Genomic DNA, 22254 nt, shown 5'->3' with positions numbered 1-22254 from the left:
CTAAGGCAAACTGAAAATTTAAGTCCTTACAAGAAATTTTTTTCTTCATTCATTCTAGTGATTCCTCATTTTATAGGTATAGATGAATCTAATTTCTTCTCTGTAATTGAGCATTTCTTTATATGCTGAGTTACTACTTTTTTCAGTGTGTCATTTCTTTCCAGTTTATTTGCAGTTTCTTTAGGTATGGATCATGCTCTTTTAGTAGTAGCATGCTCTGCTTCTAATAGGTCCTGTAGGTCCAGTAACTATATGGACTTTTAAACTCTTTTGTTTTCTCAGAATCCTGACTTTTATAACAGGTGCAAATGGATAGGGCTTGGGCTAAGCCAGTTTAGATTTGTTTGGTCTCTAAAGATTGAGGTATGGTTCATAAGCATTATTAGGTGAGATTACATTATTAGATTCTCTCCTGTCTTTTTTCCTTGGCTGGTATGTTATGTACAAAGTGAAGTATTCATTTATTCACACGCAATAAAACAGCCCTCAAATTGCTGATGTGGCTAAAGTAAGTAATTCTTTCTCTTGTTGAACCTCACAAGTAAATTCTCATCCTTCCTCTGGGACTTGAGATAGGTGAAAAGAACCGTTAATTTTACAACTCATGGAAATGGTACCGGAACTCTTGAAGACAAGTTATTTGGGGAGGGTTGAATAGATTCATTAATACCTAATTCTGACTGCTGTAAATGTATATTCTCATTCATTTTTTGTTTTGTGTGTAACATTTTCATTTATATTTATTCACTTTGTTTTTATAAGGTACAAAGAATTTTACGGGAAAGATTTTGTCATCAGAGCCCACATAGTAACTTATTTGGAGTACAAGTACAATACAAGTAAGTTTAGCTATCCTTTTGTCTGCTATAAACCTACTTAAAGAGGCCCTTAGGTTTTGCAAAAATTATCTTACACAGATTTTATATTGAATAAGGCTGACAGACATTTTTGTAGAGATAAAAAAATTCTTCTTTTATAGAAACACTGAATATTATAAAGCAAGAGCAGATATAAATATTTCCATAATGAGAAAGCTCCTTACCTTTCAGTCTTGTGTTGCTTCTGTCATCTGGTATTATGGAGAGAATTCTGAGCTTTTTGCACCGAAATACTTGACAGCCAGTTATGGAGTGAAAGCTCCCAAGATTTGCCACTGTCGTCCTTTGTCCCATACCATCATAAAGCCAAGATATTTCAAACTTACTTGGTTTCCTCTTGAGGTTTCCAGAGAATCCATATTGATCTACCCTCTCTTCTGTGTTTTTCTGTGTAGGACTATATAGAGCATAAGTCAAGTGCCCAGAGAGAGAGAAAAAGAGAATGCTTATTTTCTGTGCATATTCAAATTCACCTTTTAAATAGTATTACCTAGCAAATTATTCCAGCTTCCTTTTTAAATTTTGGCTTATTTATGTCATTTCAGACACTTAATTGAGCTGCTGAAAAGAACTGCTATCCATGGAGAAAGTAACTCTGTTCTCATTATTGGACCCCGAGGATCAGGAAAGACCATGGTAAAACTATTGATTTCTGGTATTTTCTTGTTTGTGTAGGCATGTGATGATTCTTATAGACAGTACTGAAAATATTTTTTATTAGTTTCATTATCTTATTTCCTTTTTTTTTCTTTAAATTATAGACATGCAAAGCCTTAAAAATTAGGGTGATATATTTGAGTTGAGCATATTGTTTTTACCTTATTTTCTCCACAGTAACAAATTTTCAGTTGATACTTTTTCTATCATGGCCTTTTGTCTGTGAAGAATTTGTGATTGCCAATAGAAAAAACAAATTAGCATTTATTGAGCATGTTCCTTGTGCCTTTTATCTGTGTTCTGTACCTTATCTTATACTTTTTATCTGTGTTATCATTTATACCAACCCTGCAAGGTAGGCATTGTTTCTGTTTATAAATTAGGTAACTGTCATAACATGCATTCTTTTTTTCCCTATTGTTTATTGTTTAACCCTACCTCAGGTAATTTTTTTCATATGTACAGTCACGACTTCTGGAATTCTTTTCTACTTTCCATCTTTATCTTATTTGCTTGGTTACCTCAAGAAGATTCTCTTGCTTTTTCCCCTCATTTTCTCTTTTCACATTCTTTATTCAATATATGAGACAAATTATGACTGTTACATTGACTATATTACTATTAATTTTCAATACTTGGGCTGTATGTAAGCTCTTTTCTGCTATACTCCATGCAGTGAATTTAGATTTCTCAGTAACATGCTTTTTTTTATTATGTATAGAAGTAAAATTATGTATTAAGTAAAGTTATATGAATTTTAGAGCAATAAATGTTGACTGTATATTAGGTAAGGTGAGGAAATAAGGTCTTTACAATTTTACTGTAATCACCCATTTTCAGTGGGGATATAAATCTAGGTAATTTCTTTTTTAATCTTGGAAAAATTTTTCACATTATATTTACAATAATTTTTTAGTCTTGACTATAATTTGATTCAGTCCTTATGCTCAGTCATTTTATACAACCATTAGTTCTTTATTCTTGAGTTTTTCAGTATGATTTTCCTTTGTGTTTGACTTCAGGACTGTTTGGGTGGTTTTGACAGGAAAACCATGTGACTGGTATGCTTTTGAGCTATTAGAATATTTAAAATTTTTAACAATAATATTATTAGCAATAGAAACACTGTGCGAAGGATGTGCACAGAAAGATCACAGAAAATTAAATACAGATCTGTCTTAAACTTATAAACTTGTTTAATTTTACTTATAATTAAGTAAATTAACTAAAAATATTAGCAATTTTGTCTACCAGGTTGACAAACATGTAAAATTGATAACACTAAAGTTGTGAACTTATAGAGAAATAGACAAGTGTTCCTGCTGGTAGTATAAATTGACATAACTAGAATAAGAGACAGTATCTGATCACATTACAAAGTCATAATGCCCTTTGACTCAGCAACAGTATTTCTGGGAATTTACACTTGTGAAATGATGTACATACAGTTACTCATTGCAACACCATTTGTTAATAGTGAAAAATGAAAACATAAATGTCCATCAACAGAGTACTGGCTAATAAATGCTAGTCTGTCCATCCATATAATAGATTATTATGCATCAATGAAAAACATTTGTCTGTAGTCCAGCAAAAAGGAAATGGAAAAAAAAAATTTTATTGATTTGTACAGGTATGCTTCATTTTGCTTTGCTTTGTTGCACTTTGCAGATAATTGCATTTTTTTTTTTTTTACAAATTAAAGGTTTTTGGCAACCCTTTATTGAGCAAGTATGCAGGCACCGTTTTTCCAACAGCATTTGCTTGTATTGTCTCTTTGTCACATTTTGGTAATTCTCACAATATTTCAAACATTTTCATTATTATATTTGCTTTGGTGATCTGTGATCAGTGATCTTTGATGTTACTATTATAATTGTTTTGGGGTGCCAGGAGCCATGCCTGTATAAGATGGCAAACTTAATGGATAAATGTGTTGGTTCTGACTGCTCCACTCACTGTCCACTCTCCCATCTCTCTCCCTCTTCTTGGGCCTGCCTATTCCCTGAGTCACAACAATACTGACATTAGACCAATTAATAACACTATAGTGACCCCTATGTGTTCAAGTTAAAGGGAGAGTCACACATCTCTTACTTTAAATCAAAAGCTAGAAATGATTGAGTTTAGTGAGGAAGGCATGTCAAAAGCTAAGATAGGCTGAAAGCTAGGCCTCTTACACCAAATAGCCAAGCTGTGAATGTAAAGGAAAAGTTTTTGAAGGAAATTAAAAGTGCTACTCCAGTGAACCCACCAAAGATAAGAAAGTGAAACAACCTTATTGCTGATATGAAGAAAGTTTTAGTGGCTTATACATTCCCTTACACCAAAGCCTAATCCAGAGGAAGGCCCTAACTCTGTTCAATTCTGTGAAGACTGAGAGAGATGAGGACGCTACAGAAGAAAAGTTTGAGCTAGCAGTAGTTGGTTCATGAGGTTTAAGGAGAGTAGCCACCTCCAAAACATAAAATTGCAAGGTGAAGCAGCAAGTGCTAATGTAGGAAAAGGGAACGTGATGAATCAAGGACACACACTCTTTTTAGAGTTCCTACTCAGAGGTGATAAAGAGCACATCTCCTCACAGTTAACTGGCCAAAGTGTCATATGGTTGCATCTCATTTCAAGAGAGTATAAAGAAGTACATTCCGCCTAGGTGACTAGACTGGAAGTTAACAGAAGTATTTGGTGAATATCACTGGTGACCACGACAGCTTGTTTTGAGTTTGTGTGTGTGTGTGATTTTTCCCTGATTAGATACTTACAGAATTTCTTTATCTTAGCAGTATGAAAATTTCAGACCAATATCTAAGCTTTGGTTATAAAAACTGATACTCTGTAAACTCCCTTAATATAAATTTAGGTCTTTTTTCAGTACAGGATAATTTTTTTTTTCAATCTTCATTGTTTTATTATATTTGGAAAATACATCATACAGATGTTTGAAAAACACTTTTAGATAGTACTTTAATTCTTCAAGAAGCTCATAGTGATACTATAAGAAAATGAGATCTAGGGAGTCAGTACATTAGACCTATTATTCCATCCTAAACTATGCTTCTTGAAACAAAGTGGCATTACAACAGAGAAGTTGAATCTCAGTGATGTTTACATCAAAGTGTCAAGCCTAAAAATATAACTTGAGCAGCTACTGCCTGAATTTATTCTGAACTTCAACTTGGAAGTTTGTCCCTAAAAGCATGGAGAAGTTTCAGAAAAAGGAAATAGAGTTAGTAAACATAAAGATGTTTAAATACAGGGCGCCTGGTTGGCTCAGTTGGTTAAGTGACTGCGTGCGGCTCAGGTCATGATCCTGGAGTCTGGGGATCGAGTCCCACATCGGGCTCCCTGCTCAGCAGGGAGTCTGCTTCTCCCTCTGACCCTCTTCCCTCTCGTACTCTCTATCTCTCATTCTCTCTCTCAAATAAATAAATAAAATCTTTAAAAAAAAAAAAAGATGTTTAAATACAAATTAAAACTATACTCCATTTCATTAGTAAATTGGCTAAAATAGATTTATTTTTTACCAGGAAAATTAAGCATAAAAGAGAGTTCCCTTATTATAACCACCTCCCCATGCACATACATACAACTTCCCCTATTATTAACATCTTCCCTTAGTATGGTACGTTTGTTGAATTTGATGAACCAATATTAATATGTTATTATTAACTTAAGTCCCTTAGTTTTCTTTAAGGGTCACTCTTTGTAATGTACAATTCTGTGGATCTTAATAAATCCATACTGTCACGTATCCACCATTACAGTGTCATACAAAATAATTCCACCACCCTAAAAAATCCCCTGTGCATTACCTGCTCATCCTCCCATCCCCAACCCTTGGCAATCCCTAATCTTTTTATTGCCCTCCATAGTTTTGCCTTCTACAGAATGTCACCTAGTTGGAATCATAAAATATATAGCCTTTTCAGATTTGCTTATTCCACTTACCAATATGAGTTTAAGATTCCTCCATGTCATTTCATGGCTTGACAGTCCATTTCTTTTATTTGCTTAATAATATTACATTGTTTGAATGTGCCACTATTTATCCATTCACCTATTAAAGGAAATCTTGGTTGGCTCCAATTTTTGGCAGTTCTGAATAAAGCTATTATAAACACTTGTGTATGTAGACAGAGTCTTCAACTTAATTGGGTAAATACTTAGGAACACCAGTTGCTGGATCATATGGTAAGACCATGGTTAGCTTCCTAGAAAGCTACTAAGCTGTCTTCCAAAGTAACTGTACCATTTTGCTTTTTTTCTCCAGCAGTGAATAAGAGTTTCTGTTGTTATGCATCCTCATTAGCATTTGGTATTGTCAGTGTTTTTAATTTTAGCTATTCTAGTAGATAGGTAGTGGTATCTCAGTGCTGTTTTTATTTGCAATCCTTTAATTATGTATGATGTTAAGTATCTTTTCATATGCTTATTTTTCATCTATCTTTGGCAAGGTATTTTATGACCATTTTTGACTGGGTTGGTTCATTTCTTATTGATATGTTTTAAGAGTTATTTGTATATTTTGGATATGTGTTTTGCAAGTACTTTCTCCAAATCTATGGTTTGTCTTTTAATTCTATTATTAGTTTCCTTGGCAAGCAGTTTTTTTTATTTATTTTTAAGATTTTATTTATTTGAGAGAGAGCACACAAAAGCAGGGGCGAGGGGCAGAGGGAGAGGGAAAAACAGACTCCCCACTGAGCAAGAAGCCCTCTGCAGGGCTCAATCCCAGAACCCTGAGATCATGACCTGAGCCAAACACAGACGCTTATTGGATTGAGCCCCCCAGGCATCCCCAGTTTTTTCATTTTAAAAAAAGTTTATCAGCTGTTTCTTTCATGAATTGTGACTTTGGTGTTATATCTAAACTTCATCACCGGGACACCTGGGTGGCTCAGTTGGTTAAGCGTCTGCCTTCCGCTCAGGTCATGATCCCGGGTTCTTGGGATCAAGTCTCTCATCGGGCTCTGTGCTCAGCAGGGAGCCTGCTTCTCCCTCTGCCTCCACTTCCCCTACTTGTGCTCTCTCTCTTGCTCTCTTGGTCTCTGACAAATAAATAAAATCTTTAAAAATAAATAAATAGACTTCATCACCAAACCCAAGATCTTCTAAGTTTTCTCCTATGTTTCCTTCTAGAAGTTTTATAGTTCTTAGTGTTTTACATTTGGTTTGGCGATTCATTTTGAGTTAATTTCTTTGAAACCTGTAAGGACTGTATCTAGATTCTTTTTCTTTCTTTTGGCATATGAATGTTTAAATTGTTTCAGCATTTGTTGATAAGGCTATCTTTTCCTCATTGAATTACCTTTGCTTCTTTTTCAAAGGTAAGTTAATCATATTTGTGTCAGTCTATTTCTACCTGTCTTAATTACTGTAGCTTTAAAATAAGACTTAAAGTCAGACAGTGTCAGTCTTCTAACTTTGTGTGTTTCCTCAGTATTGTTTTGGCTATTCTGGGTACTTTTCCTTTTTATATTAACTTTACAATTACTATATTAATTTCCAATTAATGGGAATTTTAGAGTTCAGTTGTAGTTTCAACTATAGATCACATTAGAAAAATTGGTGTCTTAACTATATTGAATTTTCACATTTATGAACATGGACTATCTTTCCATTTATCTTTCTTGGGTCTTTCATTGAGTTTTGTGGTTTTCCTTATATAAGTCTTACATATATTTCATTAGGTTTATACCTAAGTTTTTAAGTATTTTTGATGCTAATGTGAATAGTATGTTTTTAATTTCAGATTCCAAGTGTTCATTGCTGATATAGTGGAAAGCAAATGACCTTTGTGTGTTATCTTGTATCCTGCAGTCTTGCTATAATTGATCTTTGGTTCCAAAAATTTGTCAATTCTTGGGGATTTTCTACAGACAATCTTGTCATCTGCAAATAGAAGAAAGTTTTATTTCTTCCATTCCTGTTTCTTTTTATACCTTTCATTTCCTTCTCTTGTTTTACTGCATTTGATATTCACAAGCTATGTTTAAGCATTGATCATAAAATTAACTGATATTATACAAACCCTCTTAATATGAAGTTAGGTCTGTTTTCTCTAAAGAATAATTTTGAGTATTTCCTCTCTTTCGTTTCTCCTTGTCCTTTCTTGGGATTAAAGTATCCAGTTATTAAGTCTTTATTCTCCTTTCTCTGTGTTATTTCTCCATGTTTCTTTCTTTTTTTCCTCTCCCTCAGCATTCTGCCATATCATCAGTGTGATTTTCTTCACCATTTGTTCTATCTTTTGCTTCTTCTAATGTGATATACTGCATTTTAGTTTCTAACAATCTTTCCTTCTTGTCTTCCTCCTTGTCATGCACCTTCTTAGTCTGTTGTTTTGTGTTTATCTAAGTCTGGCTTAAATGGCTCAAAGTATTCATTTTCTAAAATACACATTTTCAGTAGTAATTAATCTTTTTCATCAGCTTACTGTTTCTTTCATGTTACATCGTCTTTATATAAACTCCTATGTCAGTTTTTTCTATTTCTTCAGGACTTAAGAAGTTGATAGCCATTAACAGAGTATTTATCAGTTAATAAAATAGATTGTTCTTCGTATGCTGACAGTATGCTGCACTCCAATATTGGGAGGTCAGAGAGCTGAGGAGCACTATTTACTTTTGTCACTTTTGTAATTTGTTGTGTGCGGACTATCTTGAGACATGAAATAGATTGAGACAAAAACTCTCATGTAAATTTTAATGTAAGAAATAAGATTACAATATATTTATAACACTACCTTGTACAAGCTATTTGAAGTACAGAAATTGGGAATCCACAGTTAATTGATAAAGATAACAGTGTGGCTTATTGTATTTCAAACATTTTATTAAAAAAAAATAGATGCAGTTTCAAATGACAGATTGTACCCTGGAAATTACTCTTCTATACAGAAATTATTGTAGACAAAGAAACAAGTATTTGGAAATAGTAAGATAAACATAAAAATCCCTGATTGCTGGCAAGTCTAAATGAACTATGCCAGTATGTTTGTAAAATTGTTAGCTACAAAGACTGTGGAAATGGAGTAGTGATACTGGTTGTCTTGCTAACATCAAATAACTAAATTTTTTTACTAGATAATGTAATTTAAAATATTTGGAAAGATAATGTGTTTGTGAAAAATACTGGAATTATATAATTGATTACCTAGGTAGTTACACACAGAGTAAGTTTTAGCAATATCCAGATTGGAACTAAAATTATTATTTGGAGACATATATGCTAATACATTTATCATTTCAGACCATACAAACACATCATGAAAAAGTTGTGAGCTGATCTAGGCAAAACATAGTAACTTGTTTGAAATAAAGTCAATGGAAAGAGTGCTATAAACTTGTTTCAGCTCTCTTTTAAGTTTTTATTTTAATCACCTGGTGCTCATCATAACAGGTGCATTCCTTAATCCCCACCACCTGTTTCACCCGTTCCCCCCCCCCCCCCATCCACCTCCCCTCTGGTAACCATCAGTTTTTTCTCTGTAGTTTCTTGTTTTGCCTGTCTCTCTCTCTCTCTTTCCCTTTGCTAGTCTGTTTTGTTTCCTAAATTCCCCATTAGTGTAAAATCATATGGTATTTGTCTTTCTCTGACTGACTTACTTCACTTAGCATTATACTCTGTACCTCCATCCATGTCATTGCAAATGGCAAGATTTCATTCTTTTTTATGGCTGAATAATATTCCTCTGTGTGTGTGTGTGTGTGTGTGTGTGTGTGTGTGTGTGTACACACATACATACTGTATCTTCTTTAACCATTCATCTATTGATGGATACTTGGGCTGATTCCATAATTTGGCTATTGTAAGCATGTATCCCTTTGAATTAGTGCAAGATGGTTCATTTTTTCTTCACAGCCTTGCCAACACCTGTTGTTTCATGTGTTTTTTATTTTAGCCATTCTGACAGGTGTAACATGGTATCTCATTTTGGTTTTAATTTGCATTTCCCTGATGATGAGTGATGTTGAGTATCTTTTCATGGGTCTATTGGCCATCTGTATGTCTTCTTTGAGAAATGTCTGTTCCTGTCTTCAGCCCATTTTTAAGTCAGATTATTTGTTTTTTGGGTGTTGAGTTGTGTCAGTTTTTTTTTTTTTAGTTTTATTTTATTATGTTAGTTACCATTCATTACATCATTGGTTTTTGATGTAGTGTTCCATGATTCATTGTTTGCGTATAACACCCAGTGCTCCATGCAGTACGTGCCCTCTTTAATACCCATCACCAGGCTAAACCATCCCCCCACCCCCCCAGAACCCTCAATTTGTTTCTCAGAGTCCATAGTCTCTCATGGTTTGTCTCCCCCTCCGATTTCCCCCCCTACATTTTTCCCTTCCTACTATCTTCTTTTTTTTTTTTTTAACATATAATGTATTATTTGTTTCACAGGTACAGGTCTGTGATTCATCAGTCTTACACAATTCACAGCGCTCACCATAGCACATACCCTCCCCAGTGTCTATCACCCAGCCACCCCATCCCTCCCATCTCCCACCACTCCAGCAACCCTAAGTTTGTTTCCTGAGACTGAGAATTCCTCATATCAGTGAGATCATATGATACTTGTCTTTCTCTGATTGGCGTTGTGTCAGTTCTTTTGCATACTAACCCTTTATTAGATATGTCATTTGCAAATATCTTTCCCATTCAGTAGGTTGCCTTTTACTTTTGTTGGTTGTTTCCTTCACTGTGCAGAACTTTTTATTTTGGTGTAATCACAATAGTTTATTCTTGCTTTTGTTTCCCTCACTTCGGGGGGTCTGTCTAAAATGAAGTTACTATGGCCTGTGTCTGAGAAATTACTGCCTATACTCCATGGTAGGATATTTATGGTTTTAGGTCTCACATTTAGGTCTTGGATCAGTTTTGAGTTTATTTTTCTGTATGGTGTAAGAAAGTATCCCAGTTTCATTCTTTTGCATGTTGCTCTCCAGTTTTCCCAGCACCAGTTGTTTCTTTTCCTGTTGGATATTCTTTCCTGCTTTGTTGAATATTAATTGACCATATAATTGTGGGTTCGTTTCTGGGTTTTTTATTCTTTTCCATTGATCTAATGGTCTATTTTTTACCATTATCATAATGTTTTGATTAATACAGCTTTGTAATATAACTTGAAGTCTCAAATTGTGATGCTTCCAGCTTTCCTTTTCTTTTTCAAGATTGCTTTGGCTATCTGGGGTCTTTTGTGGTTCCATAGAAATTTTGGGGTTGTTGTAGCTTTATGAAAAATGCTGTTGGCATTAAACGAGATTACATTAAATTTGTAGATTGCTTTGGATAGTGTAGACATTTTAGCAGTATTTGTTCTTCCAGTATATCAGCATGGAATTTCTTTCCATTTCTTTGTGTTGTCTTCAATTTCTTTTGTTAGTTTTTTATAGTTTTCAAAGTATAGGTCTTTCACCTTCTTAGTTGTATTTATTCCTAGATATCTTATTATTTTTGGTGCAATTGTAAATTTTGGTACAAATTACAAAAAATTATAAATTTTTTGTGTATTGTTTTCTTTCTCTTTTTACTGCTTCATTATTGGTGTATAGAAATGCAACAGATTTGTCTACATTGATTTTTGTATCCTGCAACTTTACTGACTTCATTTATTAGTCTTAGCAGTTTTTTGTTGCAGTCTTTTGGGTTTTCTATATATAGTATCATGTCATCTGCAAATAGTGAAAAGTTTTACGGCATCTGCAAATAGTGAAAAGTTTTACGGCTTCCTCACTTATTTGGATGCTTTTTACTTCCTTTTGTTTTCTGATTGCTGTGGCTAAGACTTCCAGTAGTATGTTGAATAAAAGTGGTGAGAGTGAGGGGTGGCTGTGTTAGTTAAGCATTTGCCTTTGGCTTGGGTCATGATCCCAGGGTCCTGGGTTCAAGCCCCACATGGGGCTCCTTGCTCAGCAGGGAGCCTGCTTCTCCCTCTCCCTCTGCCACTCACCCTGCTTATGCCCTCTCGCTCCCTCATATCCATAAGTAAATGGGTAAAATCTTAAAAAAAAAAAAAGTGGTGAGAGTGGACATCCTTACCTTCTTCCTCACTTTAGGGAAAAGGCTCTCAGTTTTTCCCCCATTGAGGATGGTGTTAGCTGTTGGTTTTTCATATATGTCCTTTCTTATATTCAGGTATATTCCCTCTAAACCTACTTTGTTTTTATCCTGAATGGATGTTGTGCTTTGTCATATGCTTTTTCTGCATCTACTGACATGATCATGTAGTTCTTATCCTTTCTCTTATTATGTGTTGTATCACTTTGATTGATTTGCAAATATTGAACCACCCTTGCAACCCAGGAATATATCCCACTTGATCATGGTGAATGTTTTGTGTTTTTTTTTAATGTATTGTTGGATTCGGTTTGCTAGTATTTTGTTGAGGACTTTTGCATCTAGGTTCATCAGAAGTCTTGTCCTATAGTTCTTTTTCTGTGGTGTCCTTATCTGCTTTTGGTGTCAGGGTAATGCTGCCCTCATAGATTGAATTTGAAGTTTTCTTTCCTTTTCTATTTTTTTTTTTTTGAATGTTATGAGGTATTAACTGTTCTTTAAATATTTGGTAGAATTCTCCCAAGAAGCCATCTGGCCCTGGACTTTTGTTTCTTGGGAGTTTTTTGATTACTGATTCAGTTTTCTTGCTGGTGATCGGACTTTTCAAATTTTCTATTTCTTTTTTCAGTTTTGGTAGGTTATATGTTTCTAGGAATTTATCCATATTTTCTAGGTTGTCCAGTGTTGGCATATAGTTTTTTGTAACATTCTTCTCTAATTGCTTGTAGTTTTTGGTGTTTGTTATTTCTCCTCTCTCGTTTGTGATTTTTGTTTATTTGGGTCTTTTCTATATTTTGTTTATTTGGGTCTTTTCTATATTTTTCTTGAAAGTCTGGCTAGAGGGATATCAGTTTTATTGATTTTTTTTTTTCCCCCAAAGAACCAGCTCCCAGTTTCATTGATCTCTTCTATTTTTCTTGTTTATTTCTATTGCATTTATTTCTGCTCTATTCTTTATTATTTCCTTACTTCAGCTGGTTTTAGGGTTTTTTTGTTCTTTTTCTAATTCCTTTAGGTATAAGCTTATGTTGTTTACTTGAGATTTTTCTTACTTCTTGAGGTAGGCTGGTATTGCTATAGGCCCTCTTAAAACCACTTTTACTGCATCCCAAAGGTTTTTAAACCCTTGTGTGTTTCATATTTATTTGTTTCCATGTACTTTTTTTTGTCTTTGATTTCCTGGTAGACCCATTCATTGTTTAGTAGCATGTTATTTAACCTCCATGTATTTGTGGTTTTTTGAGATTTTTCCTTGTGGTTGACTTCTAGTTTCATAGCATTGTCATCATAAAAATTTCATGGTATGACTGATTTTTTTTTAATTTGTTGAGGCTTGTTTTATGGCCTAATAACGTGATCTGTTCTGGAGAATGTTCCATGTGCACTCGAGAAGAATGTGTATTCTGCTGTTTTAGGATGGAATGTTCTGACTTAAATCCTTCTGGTCCAGTGTGTCATTCAAAGCCATGTGTCCTTGTTGGTTTTCTGTTTAGATGATTTGTCCATTGATGTAAGTGGGGTGTTAAAGTCCCCTACTATTATATTATTATTGATTATTTACTTTATATTTCTTATTAACTATTTTATGTATTGGCATGCTCCCCTGTGGGTGTATAAATATTTACTATTGTTATAACTTGCTGGATTGTCCCCTTTATTATTATATAGTGTCCTTCTTAATCTCTTGTTACAATTTTAAAGTTTATTTTTTCCAATAAAAGTATTGCTACACTGGCTTTCTTTTGACATCTATTTGCATCATAAATGTTTCTCCACCCCCTCACTTTCAGTCTGCAGGTATTTTTAGGTCTAAAATGAGTCTCTTGTAAGCAGCATGTGGATGGGTCTTGTTTTTCTGTCCATCTGTTACCCTATGTCTTTTGATTGGAGCGTTTAGTCCATTTGCGTTCAGAGTAGTTATTGATAGATATGTATTTACTGCTATTTTATTACTTACTTTGTGCTTGTTTCTGAAGATTTTCTCTTATCCTTTCTTATCTTTCTTTCATGGTTTGCTTGTTTTCTTTAGTGATAGATTTGGATTTCTTTCTCTTTATTCTTTGCATATTTAGTGGTTTTGATTTGTGGTTACCATTACATTCGTATATAACATCTTCTGCATATTATTAAGTTGATGGTTCAAGTTTGAACCCATTCTTTATTCCTCTCCTCCCTGCATTTTAGGTTTATGGTGTTATATTTTACATCCTTTTATTTTGTGAATCCATTGACTGATTTTTTTACAGGAATATTCATTTTTACTGGGTTTGTAATCCCTACCTTTGTCCTGTCACTTTTGGTCTTTTCTTTCCACTCAGAGACCCCTTTAATATCTCCTGCAGGGCTGGTTTAGTGGTCATGAGCTCCTTTAGTTTTTATTTGGGAAACTCTTTATCTCTTCTTCTATTGTGAATGATAGCCCTGCTGGAAAGAGTATTTTTGGCTGCATATTTTTCCCATTCAGCACTTTGCATATAACATGACACTTTTCTCTGGCTTGGAAAGTTTCTGCTGAAAAATTCACTGATGGCTTTATGGTATTTCCTTTGTATGTAACTGTCTTTTCGTTTGTTTGTCATGCTGCTTTTAATATATTTTTTAATCATATTTTCCCATTTTAATTGTATGTGTCTTGGTGTGGATCTACTTTTGTTGATTTTTGTTGGGGGTTCTTTGTGCATCCTGGATCTGGATATTTATTTCCTTCTCCTAATTTGGGAACTTTTCAGTTGTTTTTTTGAAATAAATTCTTTGCCCCCTTTCCTCTACTCTTCTTCTGGTACTCTTATAATATGAATTTACTGTGTTGCATGGAGACACTGAAGTTCCCTAAGTATATTCTCATTTTGTATAATTCTTTTTTCTCTTTTGTTCAGTCTGATTATTTCCCGTTACTCTGTCCATTAGGCTGTTAGTTTAGGCTGTTAGTTTGTTTCTCTGCTTCATTCAATCAAGCATGTTTCTCATTTCATTTATTGAGCCCTTATTTCTCCTGTGTTATTCCTTATCTCTGTGTTAATGGTATCACTGATGTGCTCTCAAGTCCAGTGATTATACATATAATCATTGCTTTAAATTCTCCATCACATATGTTACTTATATCTGTTTCATTTCGGTCTTTGGCCATGGCCTTGTCCTGTTCTTTCATTTGGGACAAATTCCTCTGTCTTCTCATTTTATCTAAGTCTCTGTATCTGTTTCTGTGTGTTAGGAAGGTCAACTACATCTCATGTTTTTGAGGGCAGTGGCTTTTTTAAAAAAATTATTTATGTAAATTCAATTTAACTAATATATACTGTATTATTAGTTTCAGAGGTAGAATTAAGTAATTCATCAGTTGTATAGAACACCCAATGCGCATTACTTCAAGTGCCCTTCTTAATGCTCATCACACAGTTACCCCATTGCCCCACCCATTTCCCTTCAGTTTGTTCCCTATATTAAGAGTCTCTTGTGGTTTGCTTCCCTGTTTTTTCTCTTATTTTATTTTCCCTTCGCTTTCCCTATGTTCATCTGTTTAGTTTCTTAAATTCCACATATGAATGAACTCATATGGTATTTGTCTTTGTCTGACTGACTTATTTCACATAGCATAATACCCTCCAATTCCATCCACGTCATTGGAAATGGCAAGATTTCATTCTTTTTGATGGCTGAATAATATTCTGTTGTCTATATATACCACATCTTCTTTATCCATTCATCTGTCAGTGGACATCTGGGCTCTTTCCATGTTTTGGCAACTGTAGACATTGCTGCTATAAACAGGATACATGTACCCTTCGAATCAATATGTTTGTGTCCTTTGGATAAATACCTAGTAGTGCAGTTGCTGGGTTGTAGAGCTCTCTTTTAACTTTTTGAGGAACCTCTGTACTGTTTCCCAGAGTGGCTGTACCAGTTTGCATTCCCACCAACAGTGTAAGAGGGTGCCCCTTTCTGCACATTGTTGCCAATATCTGTTGTTTCCTGAATTGTTAATTTTAAACCATTCTGACTGGTGTGAGGTGATATCTCATTGTGGTTTTGATTTGTATTTCCCTGATGGAGGGCAATGGTTTTATGAATAAGAGATTCTGTAGTGCCCTGCAGTGTAGTGTCTTCTCTTCCCCAGGGCCTGGCACCTCCGGAAGTGTCTCTGGTTTGTGCTACATGTACTCTGCTATTGTGTTGTCCTGGCTGCTTTACCCTTCATGGCAGTCATTTACTAGAGATGCTCTTTGCCTCTTGTGGGCGGTGTTTGGTCCCTGACCTGAATGTGGTGCATTTTAACTAGATGTGGTGTGGTCTGCTTGTGAAATGATACCTTTCACCACCACCACCTGAACCAAGTGTGGGGAGACATCATATTGGCAGGGGGTTTGAGCCATATTGTGAGGGTGGGGGCCCATGTGCTGGGACTGAGGAATGAGTGACTGGAAAAGGCAATTCCACCACAACACAGGGCGTGGGGCAGGGCTTGGTATAAACAAGTTTGGTAGCAAATGTGGGTGCGAGGGTGTTTTCTGTGGGCAGCTCTATTTATGCTGATGAGCATTAGAGCTAAATGGTACCTGCCAGTTCATTTTTTCCCCAGAGGTCTCTCTCTCTGAATACCCTCTCTCTGGGACACTCTTGGAGATGAGCAACTAACCTCCCCACTGTGTGTCCCAGCACTTTTCAGATTGCTGTATGTCCACAGACTGTTTACCCTGCCTTCTCTCCAAATGCATCCCCAGTGTCCTTCGAGCTCTCCCAGAACCACGCATACTGACCTTTAGAACTCCAGGCTTTAAGCCTCCCTGGTTTCAGGGACGCAAGAAATTGAGGCCCTCTAGCTTTCCAGACCAATCCTATGAGGATTCATTACCTGTGTATTCCCCTGTACTTTAGTCTCTCTTTCCCACTTCTCTGGGACTGTGACTTCCTCCCCACTGCATTGGCTATGATCCGTTTCTCTCCCAAGCCAAGACACTCCACACTTCCTACTGTCTTTGATGTGTCCTCTGTCCTCTTCTCTACCCTTAATTGTGGAGCTTTTTCTGCCATTCTTCATGTTGATTTCTGGGTTATTTAGGATGATTTGAAAGGTATCTACTTGCATTTGTGGGAGCAGGTGAACCTAGGATCCTCCTACTCTGCTGCCATCTTCCTTATTATAACTCTCTATATGTGTATGTAAAATGAAGGTATTATTTCCCCCATTTCATTATGCAAATAATTTAAAACAGTTTTTTTTTTAAGATTTTATTTATTCATTTGAGACACAGAGATACAGAGAAAGAGAGAGAGAGAGAAAGCATGAGCAGGGAGAGAGGCAGAGGGAGAGAGAGAAGCAGGCTCCCTGCTGAGCCAGGAGCCCGATGCGGGGCTTGATCCCAGGACCCTGGGATCATGACCCGAGCCAAAGGCAGACGCTTAACCATCTGAGCCACCCACAGTTTTCAACAATTTACCAAACATAAAATACTTTAAAACATATAATCAGAGCCAGGGGAAATAGAAATATTATTTAAGTAAGATACCAGTTGGTGGGAGGAAGAACATTGCAGATTACTAAGAAACTATTGCAAAGGCCACATTTTGAGATACCACATTTGTATCATCTGGGAACAAAGTCTTATGATAGATTCATACTTGCTCTAAAGGCAAAGAAGTACCACTTCATTTCTGGACAGTTCTCTGTAAAGAATGTCGCTTCCTAGTTGGGCTTTATTTCATAGTATGACAATTGATATTTTGAGATTTCCCTTTTTAAGAGGACTTAGATTACCTATGATCTGAGGTAGAATTCCATTTTTTTAGGCTTATTTATTTTGAGAGAGAGAGAGCGCACATGCACATGAGAGCACACATGGGGGGAGGGGCAGAGGCAGAGGGAGAGAGAATCTTAAGCAGGCTCTGTGCTCAGCAAGAAGCCAGACACGGGGCTGGATCTCAACACCCTGAGATCATGACATGAGCTGAAGTCTAGAGTAGGATGCTTACCCAGCTGAACCACCCAGGCGCCCCAGAATTCCATTTGTTTTAAAACCAATACAGATACACCAGAATAGTTAGTATGTTTGATATCCTATTGTGAAACATAGTAATTTAAAATACTTGCATCTTCCTGTTTCACAAAGATGTTGCAATGACAAATGGAAGTATGATATTGCAAATACAAATAGTATTTTGTTTTTCAAAATGGTTTACCAGTTGTTCTAGTGCCTTTTTTGAATATTTTTTTTGTCCTCACTGAATTTTGATGCCATATTTCCTAATTTTTTTTTTTTTTTTTTGTATACACAGTCTATTTTGAGGGACCATTTATTTTCTAATCATAGGAGTGGTTTTAGTATTTGTAGTCCTTTATCATTGTTCTTCCTTTTAAAATCTTTTTGGCTTTTCTTAGTTCTACTCATTTTTAAGTTTTTAAAAATGTGTGTGCAATATTAATGTGAAGAGATGTATATTATATTGCAATATAATTGTAATAAGATGTCACAAATCAAAAAATAGAGAATAGGAAGTATTTGGCATAGGAATCTGTAGTTAACAAAAATCTGAAACTTTGTAATTCAACAGTTTAAGGTGGTGTAACACCTTGGTCAGTGTATTTTTAGTAGTAATTATATTAGTAGTAGTAATTTTTTTTCATTGCAAGCTCTACATTTCTTTAATAAGGTCTTTCTCTATATACAGTGCCCCCCACTCAGCCATGGGACATACATTCCAAGACCTCAGTGAATGCCTAAAACCATGGATAGTACCAAATAACCTATATGTACTGTTTTTTTCCATTCATATATACCTATGGTAAAGTTTAATGTATAAATTAGGCACAGTAAGAGATTAAAAATAATAACTAATAATAAAATAGAACAGTTATAACAAATATAATAAAAGTTATGTGAGTGTGGTGTCTCTGTCTCTCAGAATGTCATATTGTACTATAGTCACCCTTCTTGTGATGATGTGAAATGATAAAATGCCTACATGATGAGATGAAGTTAGGTGAATGATGTAGACATTATTATGTAACATTAGGTTACTATCAACCTTCTGCCCATAATGTCAAAAGGAGGATTCATCTGCTTCCACACCACAGGTAATTGAAACTGCGGATAAAGAGTGGCTATTATACCTAGCAACTAATAGAAGAAACAGATATCTCTTTTTCAACTTACCCCTTGGTATTTCTTACTTTTTCAATTTTTTATTTACTTCAAAAGAGTAGTTAACAGTATTTCATAGAAATTGGTGTATTGACTGGTGTAGACTTTTTACAATCATTTAACTTTGTTGTACTACATGTTTTTCAATAGCTTTTAAGTGATTTCAAAAATATTTAATAGAATAAATGTTAGAGATAAATAATGAACTGACTCAGACATGAAGCTCTTAAGTGGCTACAGTTTTATGTGACTTATAGAGAAATATATGTCTTTGAAACTTGAGGGTTGTTTCTAAACACTTATTAGTTTGGGAAAATGATTGAGAGAGCATGACATCAGTCCTGGCTTTGGCATCTTGAGTCAGACATTAGATGTTCTACTTAAACCTTTCTGTTATCTGTGAATAATGTGCACATTCATTTGTTAGTTTAAAATGGCAATCTTTTTATTATATTCTGTTCCCATTATTCATAGTTTAAAAAAGAATATGGGCTTATATTTTTATCTATTATTAAATATTCTATAAACTTTTTAACACCATTTAGTTAATAAACCATGCTTTGAAAGAACTAATGGAAGCAGAAGAAGTGAGTGAAAATGTATTACAAGTTCACCTAAATGGTAAGTATGTCATCATTTTGCCATTGGAAATGATATAAGCCATACAAGCTTTTTATAATATAAAGTTTAATTTATTGGTATGGTTTAAAGGTGGGTAATAGTCGTAATTTAAGAACTTGATCCGTGTTTAACAACTTTTACTTTAATATACACAATATTTTTGGAAATTAAAAAAAAAATAGTAAATGAGGTATGTAATGACTCTTGGTTTTTTTGTCTTTCTTTTCTTTTTTTAAAATAAAAGAACCCCAAGGAAGATAGTTCTTTTGAGTCTACCAAATGTCTTCATTGCTGAGTTTCAAAAAGGAAGTAATGTTATAACAAACTTTTGACTTTTTTCTTTCTAGTTAAATTTAAAAACCATTAGAAAGCTTACTTGACTGGAAAATAATCTGCACTGTATCAAATATTTCATTTTAATTAAATACTTTTAAATGGGCTTTATTTCAGGACTACTGCAGATCAATGATAAAATTGCCCTAAAGGAAATCACAAGGCAGTTAAATCTGGAAAATGTAGTTGGAGATAAAGTTTTTGTAAGTATCATTTCTGTTCTTCTATTAAACAGGCTTTAACGTTTATATGCTATATTTTCCTATTTTTGGAAGGCTAGGGAGGGTTCAGCGATTCTAAATTGAAATATGAAAGATTCTTATAAAAAAGTATAATGTACTAGGATGCATTTATTCATCATATCTTTATGTTAAGACTTTTTTGAAGTAGATTATACTAACTATAAAATAGCTAAGAAATCCATGTTTATGTAAATATTATCTGAGTTTCTTTGTAAGATAAATACTTTGATTCCCTATCTTTGGAGATAGTTTAATATATTTTTTAAAGTACTACACTCACCCTATTTTTAGTCTTCTGAGACTTGGGTAGCTGGGAGTAATGGAAAATGTGCTGAATTTAAAGCTACAAAAGGTGGATTTGAGTCTTGTCTTTAAAACCATTTCCTACTTGATAATCATGGCTAATGAGTATTTCAGAAGTTCAAATTTCTCATCTGTGTTAAATGTGCATTATCTTTATTATACTTCACAGATTTAGTCTAAAGACAAAAGGAAGCATTAAACATAATTTATGTTTACAAAATGCTGGATTGGTAATGTACTATACAAATGTCCGTTGTCTCTTATTAAAATGTTTTCAGAAACTTAATTCATATCTCATTATTGTAACAGCTTGGAACCTTAGGATAGTGAACATCAGTAATGTAAATGAAACTGATTAGAAATGTTCTGGAACTTTCATGAAACTTTTTACCCTGTCACTTGATTTATAGGGTTGAAAAGAAATATGATTAAATTAATTTACAGCTACTTTATTTTTCATAATGAAATGACTTAACCTCATATTGCTTATTCAGTTGAAGTCAGGGTTGTGTACATCCCACATTCATTTTCTGCTCACTGGTGGTCATACAGTGTTATCACTCTACAGTGTCTACTCCGTTCTGCAATGACCCAGCCATTGTTGTGTAAGCCTCTTAGCATTTAGTAATTTCATTCTTTAGTAATTACCTATAAAAAGGTAAACCAATCATGTGTTACCCTTCCACACTGTCTACAGGTTCAAAATGCCCCTTCTGTAAGTCTGATGTTCTTCCTCCTTTTCAGAATGTAATGTTTAATACAGTGGCTTACTTGGTCAAGGAGATTTACTATTATGTAGACTCAGTTTGGCTTTTGATTTGCAAATGGTGTAGACTGGGGTTTCTAACTTTCCTAACTGGACCTATTCTTATTGGATTCATAGGAAATCATAAAAGGCACAATTGTTTATCATCCTAGTCATTACTGTTATCTTAATCATCACATATAGTGATTATTAGTTTAACTTCTGCATTATATAAATAAGTCACCTGAGGCTCAGAGAGCATAATTAGTTTGCCTAATTTTCTTTTAAGGTCATAAAATGGATATTAGGATATTAAGAATCTTAAGTCACTTAACCCAGAACCTTTCTCTTTTGATATAGCAAATTTGTATATTCATATATATATATACATACACACACACACACACACATACATGTATTTACATATAAATATACATGAATATTTATTAAGGATAGTCTTATAATATGTGCATATGTATTTATATAATTACATACTTACAGTAAAGGTCAGGTATAACTGTCTTAAAAAAAAAACAAAAGACAAGCAACCTTTGAATAACTTTGACCACTGATTTACCCACAGATTGCCTCTCAGCTTTTGTTTATATTATGGTAAATGCCTCTTGCCCTAACTACCTTGAAAATAATGTTGATTTGACAACATACAGTTATTATAAAATATGTGGAAGTTCTTAAAAACCTATTAGGCTATTTTATATCAGTTCTCTCAATTGGGAAACAAACAAGTGGGTTTCTTTTGTCCTGTAGATCTTCACAAATTTAAAGTTGGCTATTTCTTTAAATTAAAAAATCTCAATGAAGTAAAAATTAATGACTTAAATGAAAAAAATATTTTAACAGAGCCCTTATCCACAAGTTGGAACATCTGGATAATGCATCTGCTACTCTGTTAATTTCCATGTAGAATATTTAAGTTGTATCCAAAAATGTTTTGGCTGTGTTCCAAGTAAACATAGCCAAATTTGATGTGATATATACAAATTCTGTAGTATGCTCTTGAATAGGGAAAAACTATTGTAGTATGTAATAACTGAGGCAAAATTCTTCTCATGTTTCCTTTTGGACCTCACTTAAGTTCGTGCTCATTTTTTTTTTAATAGTATGTTTTATTTTTTTGTTGTTGGTATTTAAATTTTAGTTAACATATAGTGTAATACTGGTTTCAGGAGTAGAATTTAGTGATTCATCACTTACATGTAACACCCAGTGCTCCTTGATACCCATCACCCATTTAGTCCATCCCCTGCCCACCTTCCCCTCCATTA

General features: G+C 34.4%; 1 protein-coding gene across 1 annotated transcript in view; it reads left to right on the top strand.

Moving 5' to 3' along the window:
• The window catches only part of ORC4 (origin recognition complex subunit 4), a 98045-nt gene that overhangs the window by 36824 nt on the left and 38967 nt on the right, over positions 1-22254 (top strand). The window contains 4 exon segments of the mRNA XM_035726518.1: positions 763-839; positions 1424-1514; positions 19270-19345; positions 19796-19881. Of these exon segments, the coding sequence (XP_035582411.1) occupies positions 763-839; positions 1424-1514; positions 19270-19345; positions 19796-19881 (330 nt within the window).

The sequence above is a fragment of the Zalophus californianus genome, chromosome 3, assembly GCF_009762305.2.
Source record: "Zalophus californianus isolate mZalCal1 chromosome 3, mZalCal1.pri.v2, whole genome shotgun sequence".
NCBI classification, from domain to species: Eukaryota; Metazoa; Chordata; class Mammalia; order Carnivora; family Otariidae; genus Zalophus; species Zalophus californianus.
This window is presented reverse-complemented; position numbering and strand designations above follow the sequence as displayed.